Below are 23,227 nucleotides of genomic sequence, written 5' to 3' on the forward strand. Positions count from 1 at the left end.
TGTCACTTTTTAGAACTGCCATTATTCTAATATTGGACATTTATGATGGTCCTTTCTTCTTTTTATTCTGTTTTCTTCTATTTTCCTTCTATATATATATTTGCTTTTTTGGTGGGGTGGGGAAGGCAGGAATGAGATGAAACTCCCTCAATATTATCTCCCTACCCAGTTAAAGTTTTTCATTTCCCCTAGAAGGTTTCTCATTTTCTTTTTTAATTAAAGTTTATTGGGGTGACAATGGTTAGTAAAGGTACATAAGTTTAAAGTGTACAATTCTGTAATACAGCATCTATATATCATATTATGTGTTCACCACCCAGAGTCAGTTCTCCTTCCATCACCATATATTAGACCCCATTTACCCTCTACTAGAGCTCCCCTCCCTTCTCCCCTCTTACCCTCTGGTAACCACTAAACTATTGTCCGTGTCTATGAGTTTTTGTTTCTTTGTTTGTCTTGTTCCTTTGTTGCTTTCAGTTTTACATCCCACATGTCAGTAAAATCACATGGTTTTCAACTTTTTCTGTCTGATTTATTTCGCTTAGCATTATAATCTCAAGATCCATCCATGTTGTTGCAAATGGCACTATTTAGTCTTTTCTTATGGCCGAATAGTATTCCATTGTGTATATATACCACATCTTCTTTATCCAATCACTTATAGAAGGACACTTTGGCTGTTTCCATATCCTGGCCACCGTAAATAAAGCTTCAATGAACATTGGAGCACATATATCTTTACAGATAAATGTTTTCAGGTTACTCATTTTCAAGAGCTTGTTAATGTTCTTTGGACTTTAAAAAATAGCATCCTGTTCTTGTTTCATGGAAGTTTTTTTATTTCTCAAAATATACTAATCATAACTTTTATTTGGAAAATTATTTTCCTGCATAGTTTTTCTTTCCTCCAAATTGCTTTTTTTCTTTGTTTTTGATCTCTAGCTCCCATAATACAGCCTTGCCTTAGATGTAAAACTTGGCTGTATGCTCATAATAATGAATGGGAAGGTTAAAACCAAAACAAAAAAACTAACTGGAAGTTCTGAGCAGGGTGTGGTACTTTGAGATTCAAAGTAGGGAAATCTGGCTCAGCTGTTTGTTGGGAGAACATCAAACATAGGCATTTACTTTTCAGATTACATGCAGAATGATCTTCCAGTATCTTGCTATGAGAATAAGAGTCTAGATGCGAATGTACTGGGAGCCAAGTGTGGAAATAACATAAACATATTTAGAGTTAGTCCTATATCAGAGCTCAGTTTCTAATGAAGTTCTCAAGAACGAGAAGTGGGAAGGTCATTGTAAATCCATGCCTGCAAAACCTGTTGCCGCTTTGTTGTACACCAGGCTTGCCCTCGCTGTGGTAGAAAACTGAGCATCCAAGTGATGGGATAGGAAATAATAAACATGCATTGCTGAATGTTTCTCTTATTTAAGCAACACAGTATGTGCATGTGCTTGAACTCATTTAATATCCACGAGAGGCCTGCATGGTAGACATTGGGGAATTATTGAAGGTTTGTCATTTTGTTTTTCAGTTTGCAGTAAACAACAGCCAGTGAACATTAAATTAATTAACCAAAGGTCAAACAGCTATTCAGTGACAGAGTTAGGATTCATACTCCAATCCTTTGGTTCCAAAGCTCTTTATTATTATTTTATTTTAAAACATATTTTTCTGAGTAAAGAAATATATGCTGTTATAGTTATCTTAGGGATATACATAAAATTCCAAATACTTCAAAAAAAAAAGGCCATCCAAACACTTTAATATTCATAGGGACACACCATAATTTATAATTTACTGTAATAATTTATAATTTATTTGAGTATCTCCTAATTTTTTTCTACTTTTTTCTACTCCTAATTTGTTATTCTATTTTTTCCCCACTACATGGCATCAGCCAAGGGCAGTAGGCATGGGCAGAAGTCAGGGTCAGAAAGGAGCAGGGTTCTAGGCAAGGCCCTATGTAGAGAACTGCTGATTGAAGGCAGTTCAGATGGTCTGGTTCAGTACCCTGGAGAGCTCCACAGAGCAACATTCTGTAAGGAACTGGGCACCACAGTGGCTGGGAGTTCTTTCAGGTTTTGAACTGCTTCCCCAGAACGGGATATTGAAAGAGACCATACACGGTTGGGATTGGAGGTCTCTTTGTCCTTGAGGGTCACCACTCCTCAGTTCAAATAGCTTTGTAGGAGTAGGTCATTGTTCTCATCACTATGCCTTTTCTTATGCTGTCCCCTCAGCTGGAAATGCCTAGCTAATTTCTATTCATCCTTTAATGCTCCATTTAATCCTAGTTTATCCAAAAAGCTATCTGAGCTCCCTCTACCTACTTCCTCAAAAGCTTTTCCCCTTTCCATCTTCTGCATCTCTTTTAGTCATTATATATGCCACACTAGATTATAAGTTTCTGTGTCTGTCCTCCTAACTAGACTGTGAGTTCCTTATGGACAGGGACTGATTCTCAGTTATCTTTGGTCTTAGATACTCAATAACGTTAAATACTCAATAACGTTAAAATTATTCAATACTCAATAATGTTAAAAATTTAATAAACGAGTATATTTTCTGTAGGTAATGGGGAGCTATTGAAAGTGGTTCTCAACTAGGGACAGTGTTGCCCCCCAAATGACATTTGGCAGTGTCTGGGAATAATTTTTGCCATTGTAACGTGGGGAGGGGGTGTTACTGGTATGTAGCAGATGTTTCTCAACACTCTGCTATGTACAGCACAGCCCCCATAACAAAGAATAATCTGGCCCAAAATGTTATTTCTGCTGAGGTTGGGAAACTTTGTTTTAGAATAATGAAATTGACTTAATCAAACTCTTCTTTAATCAATTTAGAGAGTCTTCAGAGAGCACTGAATCCAAGTGGCTCATTTTACACACGTGAAAACTGAGCTAGTTCGTTGTAGGGCCAGGGCGAAATCCTGTACCAGGAGACCCTTTCCACACAGTTGCATTTGACTAACATTATTTTTTAAACGTCCAGTACTCTGAGTGGTATAGAAATAAAATGGTTTTCTTAATATACATTACCCTGGGTTCACCAATCAGGTTTGGGGAACAAGACCAAAAAAAAATTTTTGAAGTCACAGAATGGGCACAGCTAGCCTCCTCCCACTCCACCCTTGTATCAGCCTTCTTTTTTTTTCTGGAAAGATGTGCCATAAATCTAGGGCTGAATGAGAAGAAAGGGTTCTCTCAAAGCCTCATTTCTGAACAATTCAATCTGCTCCGGGAAATGAGAGATTAGCTTGTGGAAGAGAGAATTATTTTAAGCCACTCTGCATTAGAAACAATTAAAGCTCTGGAGAGCCAAGCTTGCCACAGGAGAATTCATTCTAATTGCTACAGACCAAAGGATCCAGTATAATTTTTCTCCCATCAGCAAATAATAGCATTTAGAGAGACAAACTCAATCTCCAAGGGAAGCTTTGAACCAAATGTGATGGTTATCTTCCTATTCAAGTGCCTCAGATTTAGAATACTTCTGATCTCAAAGAGATCATACTCATGAACCAAATCTGCCATTTTCCCAGCAGCAATCACATGGCTGGACTTCTCCCATTCAGCTCTGTTGACTTAGAAAAGACAAGTGATTCAGGCACAATACACAGTGAATCAGCAAAGGAATGAGATGCAGAAAAAAAAAATCTGTGTGGTTTCCTGAATAAAAGTGCCTTCCAATAAATTTGGTGACTTGTCTTCAAGGGAATCAGCTGAATACGTTCGTTAATCACTGATCGTATATCACAAGTGTCTGGTGCATACACGATTAGCTGGAAATGATATTTATGGGCCCATTGAGGCTCTGAAATGACGCAGAGGGGAAGCTAGTTTCTGCAGAAGGAGCTCAACCTTCTTTCCTAGTTTGCCTTGCAGCATTAAAAGCTATTCCTGTATTGGCTGTTACCAGCATGAGAATGTGAAGGGGGGAAGGCAGAAAAGGATAATAGGCAGCAGGTCCTAACAAGGAAATGCTATCTCTCCACCTCTATTCCTTGTTGTCTTTTTCTTTCCTTCACTACCCCCTAGTACCCCTCCACCCCTCCCCACACACACCATAGGAAGTAGGTTAGCAACAGGTGATAAGGACTGCTATAGAGAATGCACTTGATACTGGGAAAGCATACCTGAGGGAACCAAAGCCTACCTGGGCAGCAAGGCCTAGGGGGCTTCCTAAAGGAGATATTTAAGTCAAATATATAAGGTGAGTGGCACTTAGACAGATGAGGGAGGAAAGGACGCCCCAGATAAAAAGTGTGGGCAAAGGTACGAAAGGCAGGAAACAACATAGGTTGTTTGGGAAATTCAAGTTTAGCAAAGCTAAAGAGTAAGGTTTGAATGAGCAGTGGGAAGAAATGAGGCTGGGGCTTGGGAATGGGTTTTGTGTGGGAAAAGAAGAGGGTGTGGTGACATAATGAAACCTCTACTCAGAGAATCCTTCACCATGAAATCTCTCTCTGTCTTTAGCAGTTCCTAGTGAGAGAGGAGACTGAAAGCCAAAGATAAGGGCTATATGGTTTCCCCCTCCTATTAGCTTCCTGATGGAGACCGTAGATTCATAGCGGGGCTCAGTCCATGTCCTTAACAGCTGGATTTCTTGTGAGGCAGACAGGAATCCCCAGTGGCTCCTACAAACAGACTGTGAGGCTGGCTGAGCTGCAGGCCTCTCTACACCACCTCAAAGTAACCTCACGTCAGGTCATTCATCGAGTATATCTAAACTAAGCCTGTTCAAGTAATGGGAGGAAGAGGTTTATTGTGGTTCAGACAAGCTCTGGAGAGTGATGGGAGTCAGGGAGAAGGCAGGAGCAGAAGTCCATGTCAGTTTTATTGATACATAAATAATTTCATTTCAACCATCTCAGGTAATAGTATCTTCCTTAGTGTAAAACCCTACAAAGATACCAATCCCACAAATGCAATCCAAATTCTCTGGGTTAGGTTGACCTTCTCTTCCTTCCTCTGTTTCTTTCCAGGTCTTTGGTCACTTACTAAGTTTAACCGTGCTGGTTTCCGTACTCTCTAAGCTGCTCATGTTGAGTAAGCTCCTAAAATGAGCCAGGTACTGCCGGGCATTCCATATCAGCTCACCTCATCCCGATGTCTTCTTGAGGTGTTACCACCATTTATAGATGAAGAAACAGAAGGACAGGTGCCTTGCCCAAGGCAAAATACAGATTAAAAACTGGAAGGGGGGTCCTAACCCTAATCCTAACCCTAACTCATGCTCCTCCCTGGAGCCTTTTAAACCACCCCTTCCTCACTGATCTTTTCCTTTGCCGGGTAAATTCCTGCCTGTCTATTCCACTGATGGGACACTTAGTACATAGTGTCCGGCATTATTTAGCATTTCACATTCTTGTCTCATCTTCCCTACGAGTTTGTAAGTTTTTTGGAGGTCAGAGATCACAACTTATACCTGTTTGTATTCATAGAACCTTGAAAGTGGTCTGCACAGAGGAGAAGGCAGAATAAATGGATTCCTGGGCTGTGGAATGAGACTCGGGTTCAAATCCTAGCCCGGCTGGTTGCTCGCTGTGTGACATCAAATTACTTCATCTCTGTCTGAGTGCCTTCTGGGAGGGTTGCTGAGAAAATTAAACCAGGTAATAATTTTCAGGGGTAGCACAATGCCTGGTACACATTAATCACTCCACAAAGGTCAACTATTATTGGAATCCAACATGTATTTGTTGTTGACAGTGAATTACTCAACTAGTCCTTAAGGTTAAAATAAAAAGTCAGGTAGAACTTAAATGGAAAATCTTTCCATAGGACATAAGTCTAGGAAAGTAACACAGATGTTGGAAGGAGGCCCGATGTTGGGTAGGAATTGGCTCACTTCCCCTCCATCACTTCTACCTTACTACAGAAGCAATAATGGCTCCCCAGTGTGCCGAGCACTGAAATGACTAACAGCAGAGCAGGCGACCATGAAGCAGAGTCAGGGGCCCTGGCTGTGTTCCTGTTGCTAAGTCATGCAGTAGGGGCCGGCTTTGCCTACAAGCCACAGCAGCGGTCATTGCTGTTTGGATGAAAGATGGGTCTATTTGGGCCCCAACCTTGGGGTTCAAGCAAAACTCTAGAAGGTCAATGGCTAGAGAGAAATGCAACGGCTGAAGCAGGAGTTTGCAGGGAAGAAGCTGAGTAGCCGATTTTGTCAAGACTCAGGAAATACACTATTCTGGGTGTGTGTGCGTATTTTTCGTATTTTAGCGAAAAAGCCCATTTCCCCAAAGAACTTGAAAAGGCAAAGGTTTGCCAACTTCATTCCCATGTGTAACTGTGGAGGAACGAGCTCATCTGAAACACACAACACCTATAGCTTTATGTGCATTTTCAATTTGCCAAGCGATTCTCCTCCAAATACTTTCAGATGGTTTTAAGGAGAGTTTTGGGATGGGATTTACATATAGATTGTCTTTGCTGTAATTCTATGGGTTTTGTCTGATCATCTGTCTTGCAAGCCACAGGAGGCATTTCTCTGAGCATCAGAGCTAAGCACAACAGAACTCAAAATAGAACCACGTGAGCCAAGTCAGATGGGCAGGAAACTCATAACCTGAGATCTGGGAAGCTGAAGGGAATTCAGGAAATGCAAAAGAGGGTAATGAGGAAGCTTCAGATAATGGGATCAGGTAGGACTTGGAAAATCAGTGGAGACTGCTGAGGTCTTCAGGAACACAAAAGCCCTGGAGTTGGGGGTGGAGGGGGACAGAAAAAGTAAAGCTCAAACCAGCAGTAGCTGTCAAATAGAAGTCGTGACCACCAAGCCAAGAGCAGATGGGGGCAAGGTATAATGTGGCAATACCTTCCAATGCAAATGTAAAAGTACTACCGTGCTTCCCCGAAAATCAGACCTAGCCAGACAATCAGTGCTAATGCGTCTTTTGGAGCAAAAATTAATATAAGACCCAGTCTTATTTTACTATAAGACCGGGTCCTATATAATATTATAATATCATATCATATCATAATATAATATAATATAATATAATAATACAAGGTCTTATATTAATTTTTGCTCCAAAAGATGCATTAGAGCTGATTGTCTGGCTAGATCTTATTTTCAGGGAAACACAGTCTAAGAAAATAAACTATCACCAGAAATATTTATTGTCTACAGCAGTGTCCAACAATTATATAACCTCATCAGCTTTCCTTCTCTGGCCTCAGTTTCCCCATACTCTGCAGCCTGAGTTTGTGCCTCTCCTCCGCTCCCTCAGACTTCTGTGTGTAATTGTCTATTAATGAGACTGTCTCCCCGACTAGACCTTAAGCTCCTCAGGGCTGGGACTGTATTTTGTGCCTCTCAGAATCCTCAAAGCCTGGCACAGGGCCTTGCATATAGCAGGGGTTCAATCAATATTTGCTGAATGAATGGTCTCTAAGGTCCTTAGGGGACAGACTCACAGAATGAGGGGATCAGCCGTTCTGATTCTGTCCTCCATAGAACTCAACGTAAGGCATGGGCCCAACTGCCTTCCCAGCTGTCCTGAGCAGACTGCTTCAGCCGAAGCTCTGTGGCCCTCCCTCCCCCTCCTTTCTCTTTCCTTAACTTCTTTATTCCCATCTCCAAATATTCTCCTTGGACTGTGCCAATCTAAAGCCCTATTTTGCTTGCTTCGAACTTCAAGACAAGGGTCTCATAAATGTGAAATACCAACCAGACCTCTAGTTTGCTTCCCTGTCTGAAAGCAAGTCCATAGGCCTTGCTTAGGTTTTGTGTATGTTACCTTAGAAGGTGTTACTTTCTCTTGGAAGATTCTGAGATAGTAATTTGAATGGAAGAGGTTTACTGGGGAAGTGATTCCAGGAAGTGCAGAGAGTGGAGCAGGGAAGTGAGATAGGAAAAGGAAGAACAATGATATGGAAGAAAGGTGAAAGGAAGAAAGGTGATAAGCTTTAATGAGCAGGGGCTGCTGTGGACGAGCGAAGCTCATTCCTCCTGAAGACCCCTGGGAGACACTGTAGAACACATCTCAGTCATGCCCATGGGGAAGGAGGGAGCTGGGGTATTGAAACACCAACTCCCATCCAAAATTGGCTGATGGCTATTATTTGAGGGATAGGGGGATAATCTACCAGCACTGCTAGTCTGCCTCATGCACTAGTTGAACACACTCCTGCGGCCAGAAAGTCCCCAGGTGGGTCCAGAAACAAGCTGTCAGCATGGACAGCAATAGTGAGATCTATGGGGACAGGGGAGGCAGCACCTTATGCGACACTTTCTTATCCGGGTGACCCCAGGTCTTCCCTTCTCTCCTCCCAGTTTGCTCTACTTGGATTAAAACATAAATTTCTCCAGTGGGAAGAGATCTGGCAATCATGTGGGTTAACCAAATCCCTCTTCAGTTCAAAAATCCTCTCTACAGCCTTCCCAACAAGCGCTTACTTAGTCAGCCTCTGCTTGAATCTTGCTCGAGTTAGGGAACTCACTGCTCTGAAAGGCAGCCCACGCTGTTGGTGTTCGAGTTGCTGAAAAATCTCTCTCTCTTTTTAAATAGCTTAAACTAACTGGTATGTTTTCACTCTGGCTCTTCTCTGGCCCAAATCATCCACTGGTTTCACCATTCTTGCTACGACATGGTCGCTAGACTGGTCATTCCCAACCGGGGCCAAATTTGCCTCCCAGGAGACATTTCTGGTTGTTACACCTAGCAGGGAGTGTTACTGGCCACTGGGTTGTGGCCAGGAATGCTGCTAAGAATCCTGTAAGACACGCGACAACCCCCACAACAATTTTTGGCCCCAAATGTCTAACGTGCAAGGCTGAGAATCCCTGCTCTAAATACATCATGATCCAGGTCACTCCTCTGTAGACATTCTGTGGCTTGTCATATAAAGCACAGTGATCAGAACTTAGCATGTGGTACCTGCAGGGATAAGACCAGAGAGCACGAGAGCACAGGGGTCTTCTCTCTCTATGACAACGGGATGGACCGTAGCAGCTAAAGCATCCACCATATACGCCCTCCTCTCCAGTTTCTGATCAGGGAAACTGATCAGGGAAAAGCTCCAAACTGCTCTCAAGCCAATAATGAACACAAACAAAGATATAAAAATATATACGCAAATTTAGAAGGTAGAGTTCCCTCTGAGCATTTCCACAACCCTTTAATCATAATAAACTGAATCAAATTCATTTCAGTTTTCCTACCCTAAAGACATAATTGTAGACATTTTCTCAAATTTTCATCACCTGAAAATATGATCAATTGCCTTTTATATTTTCCTCTAAGCCACCCCTGAAAGGATAAGTCAGACAGGATAGATTGATGTTGGTCTATTTCTTAGCACTTTTTGGGTAAGGTTGTATTGATCAGCTATGAATCCATTTAACTGTAGCTCACATTTTTATTATCTGGTTTAAGAAAACACCAAGCCTAGGGGCGGCAGATGGCTTAGGTGGTTAGAGCACAAGCTCTGAACATCAGGGTTGCCAGTTCGTTTCCCACATGGACCAGTGAGCTGCACCCTCCACAACTAGATTGAAAGATGACTCGGAGTGGATGGGCCCTGGAGAAAGACACTGTCTCCCAATATTCCCCAATAAAATAAAATTTAAAAAAAGAAAAACACCAGGCCTACATTGTTTTAAGTCCTATCAAATATTCAAGGAATAGTTAATTTCTATTTTATTCAAACTTTTCTAGAAAACAGGGGGAAAAGATGGAGGCACATTTCAGCTTACTTCATACAGCTAGTATAATTCTAAAACCAAAACTTTTCAAGTACAGCACACGAAAAGAAGAAAATTATAGGAAAATGTCATTAAGGAACACAGATGCACAAATTCCTTAAAAAATTACCAAGCTGAATCTAGTTTTGGATTATATAAAGTGACTGAGTTTTGTTTATTCCAAGAATGTAGGGTGGTTTAACAGAAAATGTATTAATGGAACTCACTGTATTAATAGACTGAAGAGGTGGGAGAGTCAGGAAATAGACCACAGGCACACAAAGAAACATTCTTTTTAAGTAATGGGTGTGTATTGGTTAGCTTTTTCTGTGTAACAAAAAGCCACAAAATTTGTGTGTAACAAAAAGCCACAAAAAAGATATAAAATAAGCATTTAGTTTTCATACATCTTGGGGTAAGCTGAGGTCAGCTATTTTAGGCTGGACATAGCTGGGCAGCTCAGCTTTAAACTGTAGGTGTGTGGGTCAGCTGGGTGACCTCATTATTCTTGGACCCCATGGCTAGCTATTTCAAGTTCATCTCATGGCAGTGTGGAGAATTAAGAAGGCACACTCAACCGGACAAACACACTTCAAGCCCCCGCTTGCATGTCTGCCATCACCCACTGGCCAAAGCAATTTACAAAGCCGAGTTCAAAGTCAAGGAATGGGGAAGTATACTCTGTCTTTTATGGCATGGGTAGATACAAGAATTGAGGCCAAAGACTTAATACATCACAGGGCATGTAGGTATTTTATTACTTACGACTTACAAATATGATGGATATATATACAAATACAATTTGGTATGTACAAAGTATTACATAATAAAAATTAAACTCACACATTATAAGTACATTTTGAGACCCTTTTTATTTACTAGTTTCATAATCTTATTCAAAAAGGAAATTAAATTAGTTCGGCAGGCGTTGTCAATTGTTCTTCACAATCATCTCTTTCATTGTTACTTTTTTCCATTCTTTCAACCTCTTCCAAAAAGGACTTAAAGAGGTTTATAAAGCACTGAGATAAACATACAATAAATCAGAAAACGAAGCAAAGGGTAAATAAGGTTACCAGAGCAAGATGGAGTTGGAATATTAGCACATAGCTGGATATTCTCCATCTGCTCTTCTGAATTCTCCTCCCACCCTCTCTTCCTCTCTGCTTTTCTAAGGGCGCCTTTGTCTCCCGCTTCTCCTATGGCTACAGGTCTAGCTGGGTTCTGATGACCACTCTATCCTCTTGCTGCTTAAGGCCTAGAGGCTGGTAACACTTCCTGTGAACTGCCCCTGGTTTGCCTCCTTAATCCTGCCACATCTTTGTAACTAACCTCTTCACGAAACTCTCTTTATGGAACCTTTTTGAAAGTGCCATGTTTCTTGCCAGGAACCCTGATTGCAGAAGCCCACAAATCACATGCCTTAAGTCTAACTGCCTACTAGAAATAGACCATAAATACAACTGTAAGGCCTCAGTGTGATTATCAAGTGGGAAACACAATCAATAAAAGAACCTCCAGTCCCTTGAGAGAAACAGGCCTACTCTTGACACCAATTTGGGCAAGAAACTTTCTCTGTGCTTTCTCAATGAGAGGCCACTGTGGTATAACGACCCCATTCTTTTCTGCCTTACAAACCATCTCTAATTATTCAGGGCTCAGTCCTAAAATATCTTTTCTGCTTATCCACACTCACTCTCTAGTTCATCTCATCTAGTCTCACAGCTTTAAATATAAACATGCTGTTGACTCCCAATAAGTATCTTCAGTTCTGACTTTTCTCTGAATTCGTTTTTACTATCCAATTGCCTACATTGGACGCCCAATAGGCATCCCAAGCTCTTGGCATGTCCAAAGAAACCTCTCCATGTCTATTCCATAATCTTTTCTTCCTAGTCTCCCCCCATTTGTGTAGAGGGCCCCAGCATCATTCACTCGGTTGCTCAGGGTGTGTGTGTGGGGAGGAGTGGCAGAAATCTGTCATCCTCGATTCCTTTTTCTCATACTCCACATCCAATCCATCTGCATATCATGGTGGCTCAGATCTTCAAAATATATTCAGAACTGACCAGTTCGCACCACCTCCATCACTACCTCTAGCCCCAACAGCCAGTCTCTCTTATATTACTGTATCTACTCGTAACTGGTTTCCCTCCTTCTACTCTTGCACTCTTCCATGGTCCCACGTCCAACAGCCAGTGTGATCCTCTAAAAATGTTGTATCATGTCATCTCCTGCTCCAAATCCCCAGTCGCTTACTATCACCCTCAGAATGCAATACAAAGTCTTCATCATGGCTTATAAGATCTTTCCTGGTCTGGTCCTGTGCATCTTTATTTTCTACCATTTTCTCCCTCTGTCTCCTCCAGTTATGCTGGCTTCCCTGATGTTCTGTGAGCAGGTCAAGCATACTACCTGAAGTCATAGGATATTTGCACTTGCTGTTTCCTCTGACTACAACACTCTTCTCCAGACAGCTACCTGTGTCACTCATTTCATTTAGATCTCTGTTCAACTGGCAACTCCTCAGAGAAGTCCTCCCTGGTCAATAGGTCTAAATAGCCCCACCATTCCTATTTCTTACTTTTCTTTATAGCACTCATCAGTACCTGGCATTACATTAAACACAAATATGTAGTTATGCATTTGTCTATCTCTCCATTTAGAATGTAAGCGCTAAGAAAACGGGGGTTGCTTTCATTCACTGCAGCATCTCTAGTGCCAGGTACAATACTTGTCACCCAGCAGACTCTTGACAGATATTTGTGACATGAACAAAAGACGTCATTCTAGTTTGTCTAGTTTCCTGATTCAAAGTCAGCAAGATTCAAGAAATATTTGAGACTCAATTATGCGAGTGGCCCTTGTCTAGATACTTACCGTAGAGCTTTAAAAATCTATGTAACGGTCCCTGACCTGAATCGTGACCTTTCGGGTAAGTAGTGACTGGGAGAAGGGAAAAGGGAACCCTTGCAATATGAGACACGTTTCTTTACCTGGGTAGTGGTTAGACAGGTATTTACGTAAGCGCAAACCTGTCGAGCCAGACCCTGAGGATGTGTGTATTTTGAGCCGCATCCCCGTAAGTGTTTAAGTTTCAGACCTATGCAGACACGCCAACAGGCAGTTGCCACTGCGGCCAAAGCGACGACAGAGGTCTGCACAGCCTGCCTGCTGTGTGAGCGGCGCAGCGCTAAGACAGGCAGACTCGTTGACAGAAGAGGGGAGGCTGCAAGAAGAGGGGAGCTGCTCAGGCAGGCTCCCCGTGCTGGGGGGCACATCCCGGCAGCGAGGTGCACAGCAGGGCTTCCCTCGGAGGAGCCCGGGCAAGGCAGAGGGACACGGGACGGTCCTTCTGCTTCCGACTCTTAACCACGGTGCCTGAGGGGGTGGACACCGCGTGCACGCGCGTCTGGAGCGGACTATCAGCCGCACACACAGCCCCGCAAACGTCACAAACAGCGCACCTTGGCCCCCGGGCCCCGGCGCGCACGCGCAGCAGAGAGCCGCCGCCACGCAGGCGCACTGCGGCCTGCCGCCGGACTCAGCGGAGCTCAGGCCCGCGGCCGGAGGGTGGGCGCGCGCTCCCGGGCGCGCGCCATGGAACAGCGCTTAGCCGAGTTCCGGGCGGCCCGCAAACGGACGGGGCTGGCGGCCCAACCCAGCACTTTGAGCCAGAGCGCACAAACCTCGGGGGAGAAGGCGGAAGCAGCTGCGACTCCAAAGTCAGCCCTAGGCTGGTTGAAACAGTTCCTGGTGTGGAAACCGAGGCCCGCGAGTGTCCGGGCTCAGCCCATCCTCGCTCAGGTGAGAGGAGGGAGGCCTCGTCCCGGGAACCTGGCTGCTGGGCCGCTGTCGTGGCCACACTGGAAGCTCCGGCCGAGGCCCCGCCCCCCGCCCTTTACGTGTAGTCTACAGGCCCGCCCCGGTGGAGGGGCGGGTGGAGGCGCGGCCCCGCCCACACGTCATACCCGCAGGCCACGCCTCTTCTGATTCTCCGCGGGGCCTTCGCTGGCGGGGGCGGGGCCTTCGCTGGCGGGGGCGGGGCCTTCGCTGGCGGGGGCGGGGCCTTCGCTGGCGGGGACGGGACTGCTGGCGCTTCCCGCTTGCTGGGGGATGGGCCTCGCGTCTCCAGCCACATGTGTCAGTATTGCTAAGTGTCTGTGATATTTTCTTTCCAGCCTGCGACCCACAAAGCTCCTGATTCCAGGTGGGAAGCGAGGGTCTAGGGTCCTAGAAGAAAGCACCTCTGCCCTTTCCCTTGTTATTCACAGCGAGTTGAGTTATCGTTGTGACACCCTGTGGCTTTGGGAAATCTCTCCACAACCGTGTTGAGCCATAACCCTCTGCTAATGGAGGGTAAAAGGTCTAATTGGATACTGATGGAAAGTGGCAGTAATTAAGCCTTCATTTAATTTCACACCTGAACCACTTACAACCAAGTAGCCCTAATAGCCTGTCCTTTAGAAATGGTGTTTGAATACAAAACTTGCAGGAGTGTCCTAGCTGTAACTGTTGAACTAGAGGACCAGCTTATTCAAGTTCAGTAATGAATGTTGAAGGCGAAAAAAATATATACATCAGTATATAGCCTTTTCTCCCTTTAAATCTTTTGGTAGTCTCTTATTTTGCAGATGAACTTAATTCCCATCTCTTTTGTATCTTCATTTAGTTTTCACTCATGAGTAAGGTGGCAATGTGATTTGCTTGTGAGACTGGTGTATCTGTCTGGGAATACAGGATAAAACATCAAGGGAAAATCATTGCTTTGAGACAATCTGTGACATGGCCTTTGTACCTCATAAGTGTAATGAGCCAAACATTTCCTTTGATAATTAAAATGTACTGGAGCAGAAGTTTACCTTACTCAAAGTTATTTTTATTAAGTGCATTTATTATTGCACAACATTTGGTTTTAGGGAATTTTTAAAAAATTGTGAAGAACTTATTGTTGTCAGTTTTGATACTATTCTCCATGACATCAGGGTTCCAACTGACTTGCAGAAAGAGAGAGCTGCAGGATTCAAACAATCCATTTCCTTGCATGCCTTTTCTCTCAGGATAACTTTATTGTTGATTAGAACTCACTGAGCACAACAATTGGTTATTATTTTAGAATCCACTTCCCCTACCCTTTTTTCTTCCTGCAGTTAAAAAAAACAATGTGTAACCCACACAATGAGTTTTTGACTGTATGTCTCATTACCAAATGAATTTGAGATCATTGACTTGGATCCAGAGAAGCTGAACTTGGAGAAAGCTTCTCCAAGTTTAAAAATCCAAAAGCTGATGGCCTGACAAAAGGATGAGAGGAAATGCTGGGCCTCCCACTGGTTCTTATTAAAAGCTGTTTTTCATAAGGGACTGTCCTAAGCTCATTTTCGTTGACTCAGCTATCATTCCTGGGTTTGCTCTAGTGTAAAAATTCTCATTAAAATTTTTTCCCCTAATTTACAATCCATCTCTACCTAATAATTTTGGTGGCACACAGTGGCATGTCAGAGATTTCTTTAGCCTTCAATTTGTAATTGTTTCTATTTTGGTAATCATTGATAAGGCAACCTCCACATCTTTCTTCCCCCACTCTCGAATTTAGCTTGGGGAAATGCAGTCCCCTCAAATATAATAATTTTTTCCTGTGACAAGCTTCTACCACATTAGGGCAAAAATGCTTGTATTATTTTTTTAATTCTAGAAACTCCTTGTCTCTCTCCCCAGCATATCCCACGCCAGCCCCAATGTCCACTACCCACAATCATCCTGCAGCTCTTAGCCTCTAATCATTGGCCCACCGCTCAAATGTGCTTTTCTTTTTGAGTCACCTTGCTAAGCACAGTCTGTATCAGCCCCTGAAATCCAGGAGTTATTTTTCAGTTTCTTCCTTTCCCTCACCACTATTCGTTCTTTCAGCAAAATCCTGTCACCTGCCCACTATATTCCATCCAGTGTCCTAAATCCAGGGAGACAGTGTAATAAAAACAGACAAAGCCCTGCTCTCACAGAACTTACATTTGAGTTTGGAGAACAGACAATAAACAAAATAACAGGATGATGAATGCTATGAGCAGGTTAAAAAAACCCCAGATACTGTGATAATGAATTGGGGATGAGGGGTGCAGAGTGCTACTTTAAATTGAGTGGGCAGGGAGGACCTCACTAAGGAGGTGACATTTTATAAGAAGGAGCCATTCTTGTAGAAACTTGGGGACAAGGCCAAGGGCACGTGTGACATTATTGCTGACGTTTGTAGGAGAGAAGGGAACTAGCCAGGTGTGAGTGGAGGAGAGTATCTCTCTCTGAGGGAAACACAAGTGCAGAGGCCCCTAGGTGGGAAGCTGCTTGGTATTTGAGGAATGGAAGTATCTTCCCTAAGCCATGCCTATGTGTGCTGTGATGACCACAAACATTTCCACACACAGCTTTTACTAAAGAAGGTGCACAGGAACTATTATAAACAAATGCCAAATGCGGCAGAGGAATTTCCATATCCCTCCTCTCCTTTTTTCTTCCCTTTGCCAGTTCATTTGACTACCCCCCCCCCATCTCTTCCTAGCTCTCTAACCCTGCACCTTACCATTTCCCATAAAGTCTCCTAATTAAGTAAGAAGAGCTTTGGAGGGAGACCATCCTTGGGTCCCAGACCAGCCTCATCTCTGCCTATTGCAAGCTGTGTGACTTTAGGGGAGTTACTTAACATCTCGGTGGTTCCTTATCAGTAAATTGGCAATAATAATGCCTGCCTCATGGATTTCAGGAGATCAGGCATCTTGAAGGCACTCAATAAGTGGTGACCATAAGCATGATTTTTATACTCCCTCGATAATAAAATAAGTTCAGTGTACTGTGAATTTCAAGTTGTGTGCATTCAAAATGTATTGGTTATCCATCAGTCCATTTCTCTCTGACTTATGGGTCACCACCCTAATCTCTGACTGGTCCTCTCTGTCTGGGCCTCCTGTAGAAGCTACTAACAGTTTTCCTGCTTCTGCTCTTGCAGCCCATTCTCTACTTGGCAGCCAGAGTAGCCTAAAATAAATTGGATTCTGTTAGTTCCTGCTAAGACCTGCAGTGATTTCACTGTTATGCACACTGGCCAAATCTGAAAGGGACACATACATTTATTTAATGAATGTTGCCGAGGTGTTGTGATGATATGTTAAGGGCCTTCCAATCTGCCTGAAAAGATAATAATTACAATGTTGATGCTAAAAAAAGAAGGGTCTAACAGACTTGAATTTCTGAAGCAACATAAAGCCAATGATCTACTTTTTTTTTTTTTTATAAATACCAAATAATATTTGCGGTCCCTTTTAACATTATCATGTGAAGAATAGGGGATATAATTGAAGGAAAGAGCTAAAAGTTCTGCTGTGTATTGAGAACCAATGTTTGGCTCTGCAGACACCAAAAAATAATAAATGGCAGTCTGTGGCCTCGTGGTAACAATCCAGGGACAATCCAGGGACATGTGTGACCTATATTAAAAGAGCTACTTCAGTGCCAAATAGTTTGGTGCTCAATGAGAAAGAGCTCGTCGGTGCTCCAGGAGGCAGAGGAGGCACCCTCCTTGATGGCCGAGGAGGTCAGGGCATACACAGTTCACCAATCGTGCTTGTCTGGAAGGAAGGCAAAGAGCTGAGGAATGGAGGAATGGTGTGATTTGCATGTGAGACTGGTGTATCTGTCAATCAGCTGATTTCTCAACAGAAACTCTGCAGGCCAGAAGGATTTGGCAGGAAATATTCCAAGAGATGAAAAGCAAGGAACTACAACCAAGATTACTGTACCCAGCAAGGCTGTCATTTAAAATTGAAGGACAGATTAAGAGTTTCCCAGACAAGAAAAAGCTAAAGGAGTTCATCACCACCAAACCAGTATTACAGGGAATCTTAGAGGGACTTCTTTAAGACGAAAAAAAATATATGAATAATAAAATGGCAATAACTACATATCTATCAACGATTACTTTCAATGAAAATGGATTAATGCTCCCATAATATCAAAAGATGGGGAAGCTGACTAGATAAGAAAACAAGACCTTTACATAGACTGCTTGCAAGAGACTCACTTCAGGTCAAAAGACACACACAGACTGAAAGTTAAGGGATGAAAAAAAGATATTTAATGAAAATGTAAACAAACAAAAGATATTTAACGAAAATTGAAACAAACAAACAAACAAATGCTTATACCAGACAAAATAGACTTTAAAACAAAGACTATAGCAAGAGACAAAGAAGGACCTAGTAATCCCACTTCTGGGTATTTATTCAAACAAACCCAAAATGCTATTTCAAGGGTACGTTCACATCCATATGTTCATTGCAGCATTGTTTACATAAGCCAAGAGATAAAGGCAACCTGGGTGTCCCTGGATGGATGAATAGATACAGAAGAGGTGGTACTTGTATATACAATGGAATATTACTCAGCTGTAAAAAAAGAATGAAATCTTGCCATCTGCAACATGGATGGATCTAGAGTGTATTGTGCTGAGTAGTAAGTCAGACATGTGAAAGACAAATGTCATATGATTTCACTTACAAGTAGAATCTAAAGACAAAAATAAACAAATGAAACAGAAACTCATAGATAAAGAGAACATTTTGATTATTGCCAGATGGGAGGGGGGTTGGAGGTAGGTGAAAAAGGGGAAGGGATTAAGAAGCACAAATTGGTCGTTACACAATAGTCATGGGGATGTAAAATATAGGGAATATAATCAATAATATGGTAATAACTATGTATAGTGCCAGGTGGGTACGAGTCAGGGGGATCACTTCCTAAATTATATTGTCAACAAAAAAACCATCCAGCCTAAGAGAAAACATAGAAGCATTGATTTGAGCCAAACTAACCATCACTGGGAAGCAAAGTCTCAACAGATTGAGAAAATGCTTCGGAAAACGGCGGTTTTGCAATTTATCTTACACATTAGAATCTTAAGTAGGAGGTATACATGAAATCCATTGGTTGTAGATTAAGGGGTGGGAGAAAGCAGAGCAGGGAAATCTCGGATTGGATAAAAGTAAATTGGAGAGACACACACTTCTTTTACATTGGTGGGTACAGGATAGTAAATAACATTTGACAGCACATAGAGATGGTATTTGGGGAACAAGATAACAATGAGGGATTTTGTAGTTTCCTGCTCTGGTGAGGTGGGTTGTGCCCCCGGGTGGTCCGGAAAAAGGGGATTACTCTGACATTCCAAGGGTATGTTATCTTAGATGCAAAAAGACAGAAAGCTATAGGCCAAGGATGTGACTACTGGCCGCAACCTGCTATTAATTAGGAATCTTTATATTCAGACCATCTTACATGGTTATTTTCAGTGTCCTGAGCTTGTCAGGTTTAACCTGTGGCCCCTTTTCTGTCCTCAATATGAATGTCTAACCATTAGGCTGTACACCTGAAACTAATATAAAATAATGTCAACTCTAATTGAGAAATTAAAAGGAACATAAAGAAGAACAGAGGTTCAAAGTTCCAGATATAAAACAAGTAAGTCTTGGGGATGTAATATACAGCATAGAAATATAGTCAATAATAGTGTCATAGCGAGGTACAGTGTCAGACGGTTGCTCGACTTACTATCATGGTGACCACTTCTTAAGCATAGGGAATATAATCAATAATGTGGTAATAACTGTGTATTGCCAGGTGGGTACTGTTGAATAACTCTGATGAACACCTGAAACTAACATCATATTGTGTGTTAGTTATATTTTAATAAAAACCTTAAAAATATATAGTGGGGGAAGGGAGCCAAACAGGGGTAGTAGTAATAATGGTTGAGATGGTCGTGTTAAGTGGCAGACCTTTTTAAACTATAATGCCCTATGTAAATGGCAAGTATAGAGTATAAGGCGGATTCACAGAGAAGATCCTCAGGAAATGTTTAGATGCATTGTTCTTACCTGAGGCAGAGTTCTACCCTGGGGCTTTTTAAGGAGAAACAGGCAAAATAAAAGCTGACTCTGTTGGACAGAAAAGAAACAAAAGGGAATGGAAACATTAAAAATGAAAGTGCTTACAGTCTGCAGCACACTTTGGAATAAAAAGGAAAAAAGAAAATAGAAATCAATGAGCTGGAGGCCTTCCCCGGGCCATGAGAGCTGCCTCTCCACAGTGGTTTTCATCCTCTCGGCCCCACTACCCTTTATTCTTACTCGTGTTTGTTTGCGTGTCCTAGGAAGCGGCTCTGCCAGGGAGCAGCCCCCCACCGTCCCCACGGAACACAGCCATTCCTCCGCCATTGCCACGGGACCAGTCCTTCTGGACCAGCGTCACCTTCTTGAAGGTTCTTCTCTGGTTGGTTCTGCTGGGACTATTTGTGGAACTGGAATTTGGCCTGGCTTATTTTGTCCTGTCCTTGTTCTACTGGATGTATGTCGGGACACGGGGCCCTGAGGAGAAGGAGGAGGGAGAGAAGAGCGCCTACTCTGTGTTCAACCCGGGCTGCGAAGCCATCCAGGGCACCCTGACTGCAGAGCAGCTGGAGCGCGAGCTACTGTTGAGACCCCCGCAGGGGACATAGTGTTAGGTCAGCTGCGGGCATGGTCAAAGCCCCCAGGAGCCAAGTCATACCCCTCTGCCAGGTCAGACCCCTCCTCGCATCATGGAAACTGGAGCCCCTGGCGTTTCCCCGAAAAGGCACCAGACCGCTGGTGCGATAAGCAACTCCAGATGCAGCCACTCGCGCCTGATCTGCGCTGGGGGGGCCTGCTTATCTGCCACCTCACTCAGCCAACCCCCACCCCCAAAATTGCATATGTGCCCCCCTTGCTCTGCCCTGGGCGCGACTTCACCGGCCCTGTCTGCAGACCGGTGAACCTCGCTTGGGAGCGCAGAATAAAGCGCTCACCTTTCTCAACCCGTCTAACTCTCTTAGCTTCGTTATCTCGCTGCAGGCTTTACAGAGAGGACTGCTGTCTAGCACTCTGCTGTCATGCTGCTGTCCGTTCACATGACACTACACCTCTGTGCCCATGGGTATGGGCTGGTGTCACATGCCCCAGCCTAAGGACAGTTTGCGGGTAACCAGGTAACCGCGAGTTTCTACCTTCCCTGGATCTGCTGCAATTTTATCTTGAATTTCTCTTTGCTTTTGGTGGAATTCCCTGAAAGACACTGGTTGTGATACAATTTATAAAAATTGCATACCCAAAAGAGACCTGTCTGCCTCATTATTTGAGAGAGATGATTTTAGAGCACTAGAAAGACATTAGGAGATAACTTTTAAAATATCCAGCCATTACCCCAAAAATATAAAAGCATTTCTCTATAGAGACACATGTACGCCAATGTTCATTGCAGCTTTGTTTACGGTGGCCAAGACATGGAAACAACCAAAATGTCCTTCGATAGATGAATGGATAAAGAAGTTGTGGTATATATACACAATGGAATATTATTCGGCGTTAAGGAAAGATGATATAGGAGCATTTGTGACAACATGGATGGATCTCGAGAGAATAATGCTAAGTGAAATAAGTCAGACAGAAAAAGCAGAGAACCCTATGATTTCACTGATATGTGGGATATAAACCAAAAAGAACAAGACAAACAAATGAGAAACAAAAACTCATAGACACAGACAATAATTTAGTGGTTACCAGAGGGTAAGGGGGTGGGGGGTGGCTGATGAGGGTAAGGGGGATCAAATATATGGTGATGGAAGGAGAACTGACTCTGGGCGGTGAACACACAATGGGATTTATAGACGATGTAATACAGAATTGTACACCTGAAATCTATGTAAATTTACTAACAATTGTCACCCCAATACATTTAATTAAAAAAAAATATCCAGCCATTTGTTGTAACTTAGGTACATCAGGACTGTATATTAAAAGTAAATGTTCCCTTTCCATCTTCTCATATTTATAACATTTTGTTTCCTAAAAAGTTTTAAGTTTCAAGTTTTGTTTTTCGTTTGTTTGTTTTTTGTTTTTTCTTCCTAAATCTTGCTTTTTCAGTTATTAATGGTATTGAAAACTAAAATATCTTTAAAAACTGCTACTTTTCAGAAACAGATCCCATTGCTCATCTTCCACTCTCCTCAATTATTCTGCCCCCACTCAGTGAAGGAAGATAAGAGAAGACAAAGTCCTAGGTGAATGTAAGGAGGGGAGGGATTTCACAAAAGTCAATATTGGTAGATTTGATAAGTACTTATTAATGATAAAGTCAGCAAGAAAGTTCTTGAGTTACGTGTAGAAAAGGGAGCTGTGGAAGTGGAAGTCCACCTTTATTGGCTGCTTAGGTAGTTCCTGGTATTTTAATGGCTTTAGAGTAAGCAGTCCCTCCCCTGTGGTGGGAGATTATATAAATAGTGGTAATCAGGCAGGCTGTCAGTGTTCCTTCCTCTTTCGGTACAAAGTTTGGGTTCATTACAATTGGGCAAAGCAAACTATTAAATACTTTTTTATGGCTCATACTAATTAAGAGGACTTAAGTTTAAAGCAATAGTTTTTTTCCAAACTTAATATTTTAAGAAATTATTGATTCCTCAGTAGGTTTCCAACTTCGGAAATCTTATACTATGAAAGTAACTAATATTTATGAGCTGTTACTAAGTAACGGAGGGAGGCTTATTGTTAATTCCTTTTTCATTCTTGCCTGATTTACTTATAGCACAATCTTACCTCAATTTAAATTTGACTTATCCATCGAATGCCAGCACTCTGCTGGGAGCTTGAGATATGATACTGGGAAACGCAGACACATTCCCAGTTCTCCAAGTGCACAGTCTCGCTGGGGTTGGGGTGGTGGATAAAATGAAACAAGCAGTTGCAGTCATAGACATAAGTTTGAGTTGTAGGAGGAGTATTGGGGGGACGTTCTCATGAATTACACTTTGTGGCCAACCAACCCCCTGTGTTTCAGCCCTTGTTGAAAATTCTGATATGCATTGCTCCTCTCGGAAGCCCGTCGCTAACTGGGAGTCTGGCTGTCCCTCAGTCCTCCAATTGAGCAGAAGTTTCCCCCTTTCTCTCCTAAAGAAGTCTTTTCTTCCATAACTTCTGTCCGAAGCGGACCTGTAGAAAGCATGGGAAACCGATGAATCCCTATTCAACATGAAAGTTTTGATTGTATTTAAGAGATGATTTTGTTTTCTGATTTATCGTCTTAAAGCTCTCTTCATTTTCCTGATATTTTACTCGGGCCTTTTCATTTCATAAAAACCAAATACAGGGAAGAAATAGTCTTGATCCCAGCAATGCCCACGGCAGGAAGCATTGTTCTAGGAAAGAATTTAGTTCGCAGTTAAAAACGTGTGATTCAAACTTTCCCCTAAAACAAAGTGCCAGTAACTGAATTAGGAACAATAGAGCCAATTAGTAATCCCAGCAAGGTAGAGACTTCTCTTAAGTATAGAAGAGATTCAATTTATGAGTGGACCTCACTAGCATTTGTTGAAAATGTTGCTGTTTTTTAATGAGGTGGAGCCTACATTGCCGTAACCGTCTTTTATGGGATTTCCTGGGAACAATTTGTCATCTCTCCTTGCTCACCTCTGCCCAA

The 23,227-nt window shown here is 42.6% G+C and overlaps 1 protein-coding gene across 1 annotated transcript; it reads left to right on the forward strand.

Moving 5' to 3' along the window:
• The first annotated feature begins 12,807 nt into the window (after positions 1-12,807).
• On the forward strand, positions 12,808-21,619 carry SAYSD1 (SAYSVFN motif domain containing 1). The gene is made up of 2 exons (XM_081043073.1): positions 12,808-13,504; positions 19,893-21,619. The coding sequence occupies exons 1-2, from the start codon at positions 13,298-13,300 to the stop codon at positions 20,235-20,237; spliced, it is 552 nt and encodes a 183-aa protein (XP_080899199.1). The 5' UTR covers positions 12,808-13,297; the 3' UTR covers positions 20,238-21,619.
• Positions 21,620-23,227: the final 1,608 nt, after the last annotated feature.

This window comes from Rhinolophus hipposideros (genome assembly GCF_964194185.1).
Source record: "Rhinolophus hipposideros genome assembly, chromosome: 3".
Taxonomy (NCBI): domain Eukaryota; kingdom Metazoa; phylum Chordata; class Mammalia; order Chiroptera; family Rhinolophidae; genus Rhinolophus; species Rhinolophus hipposideros.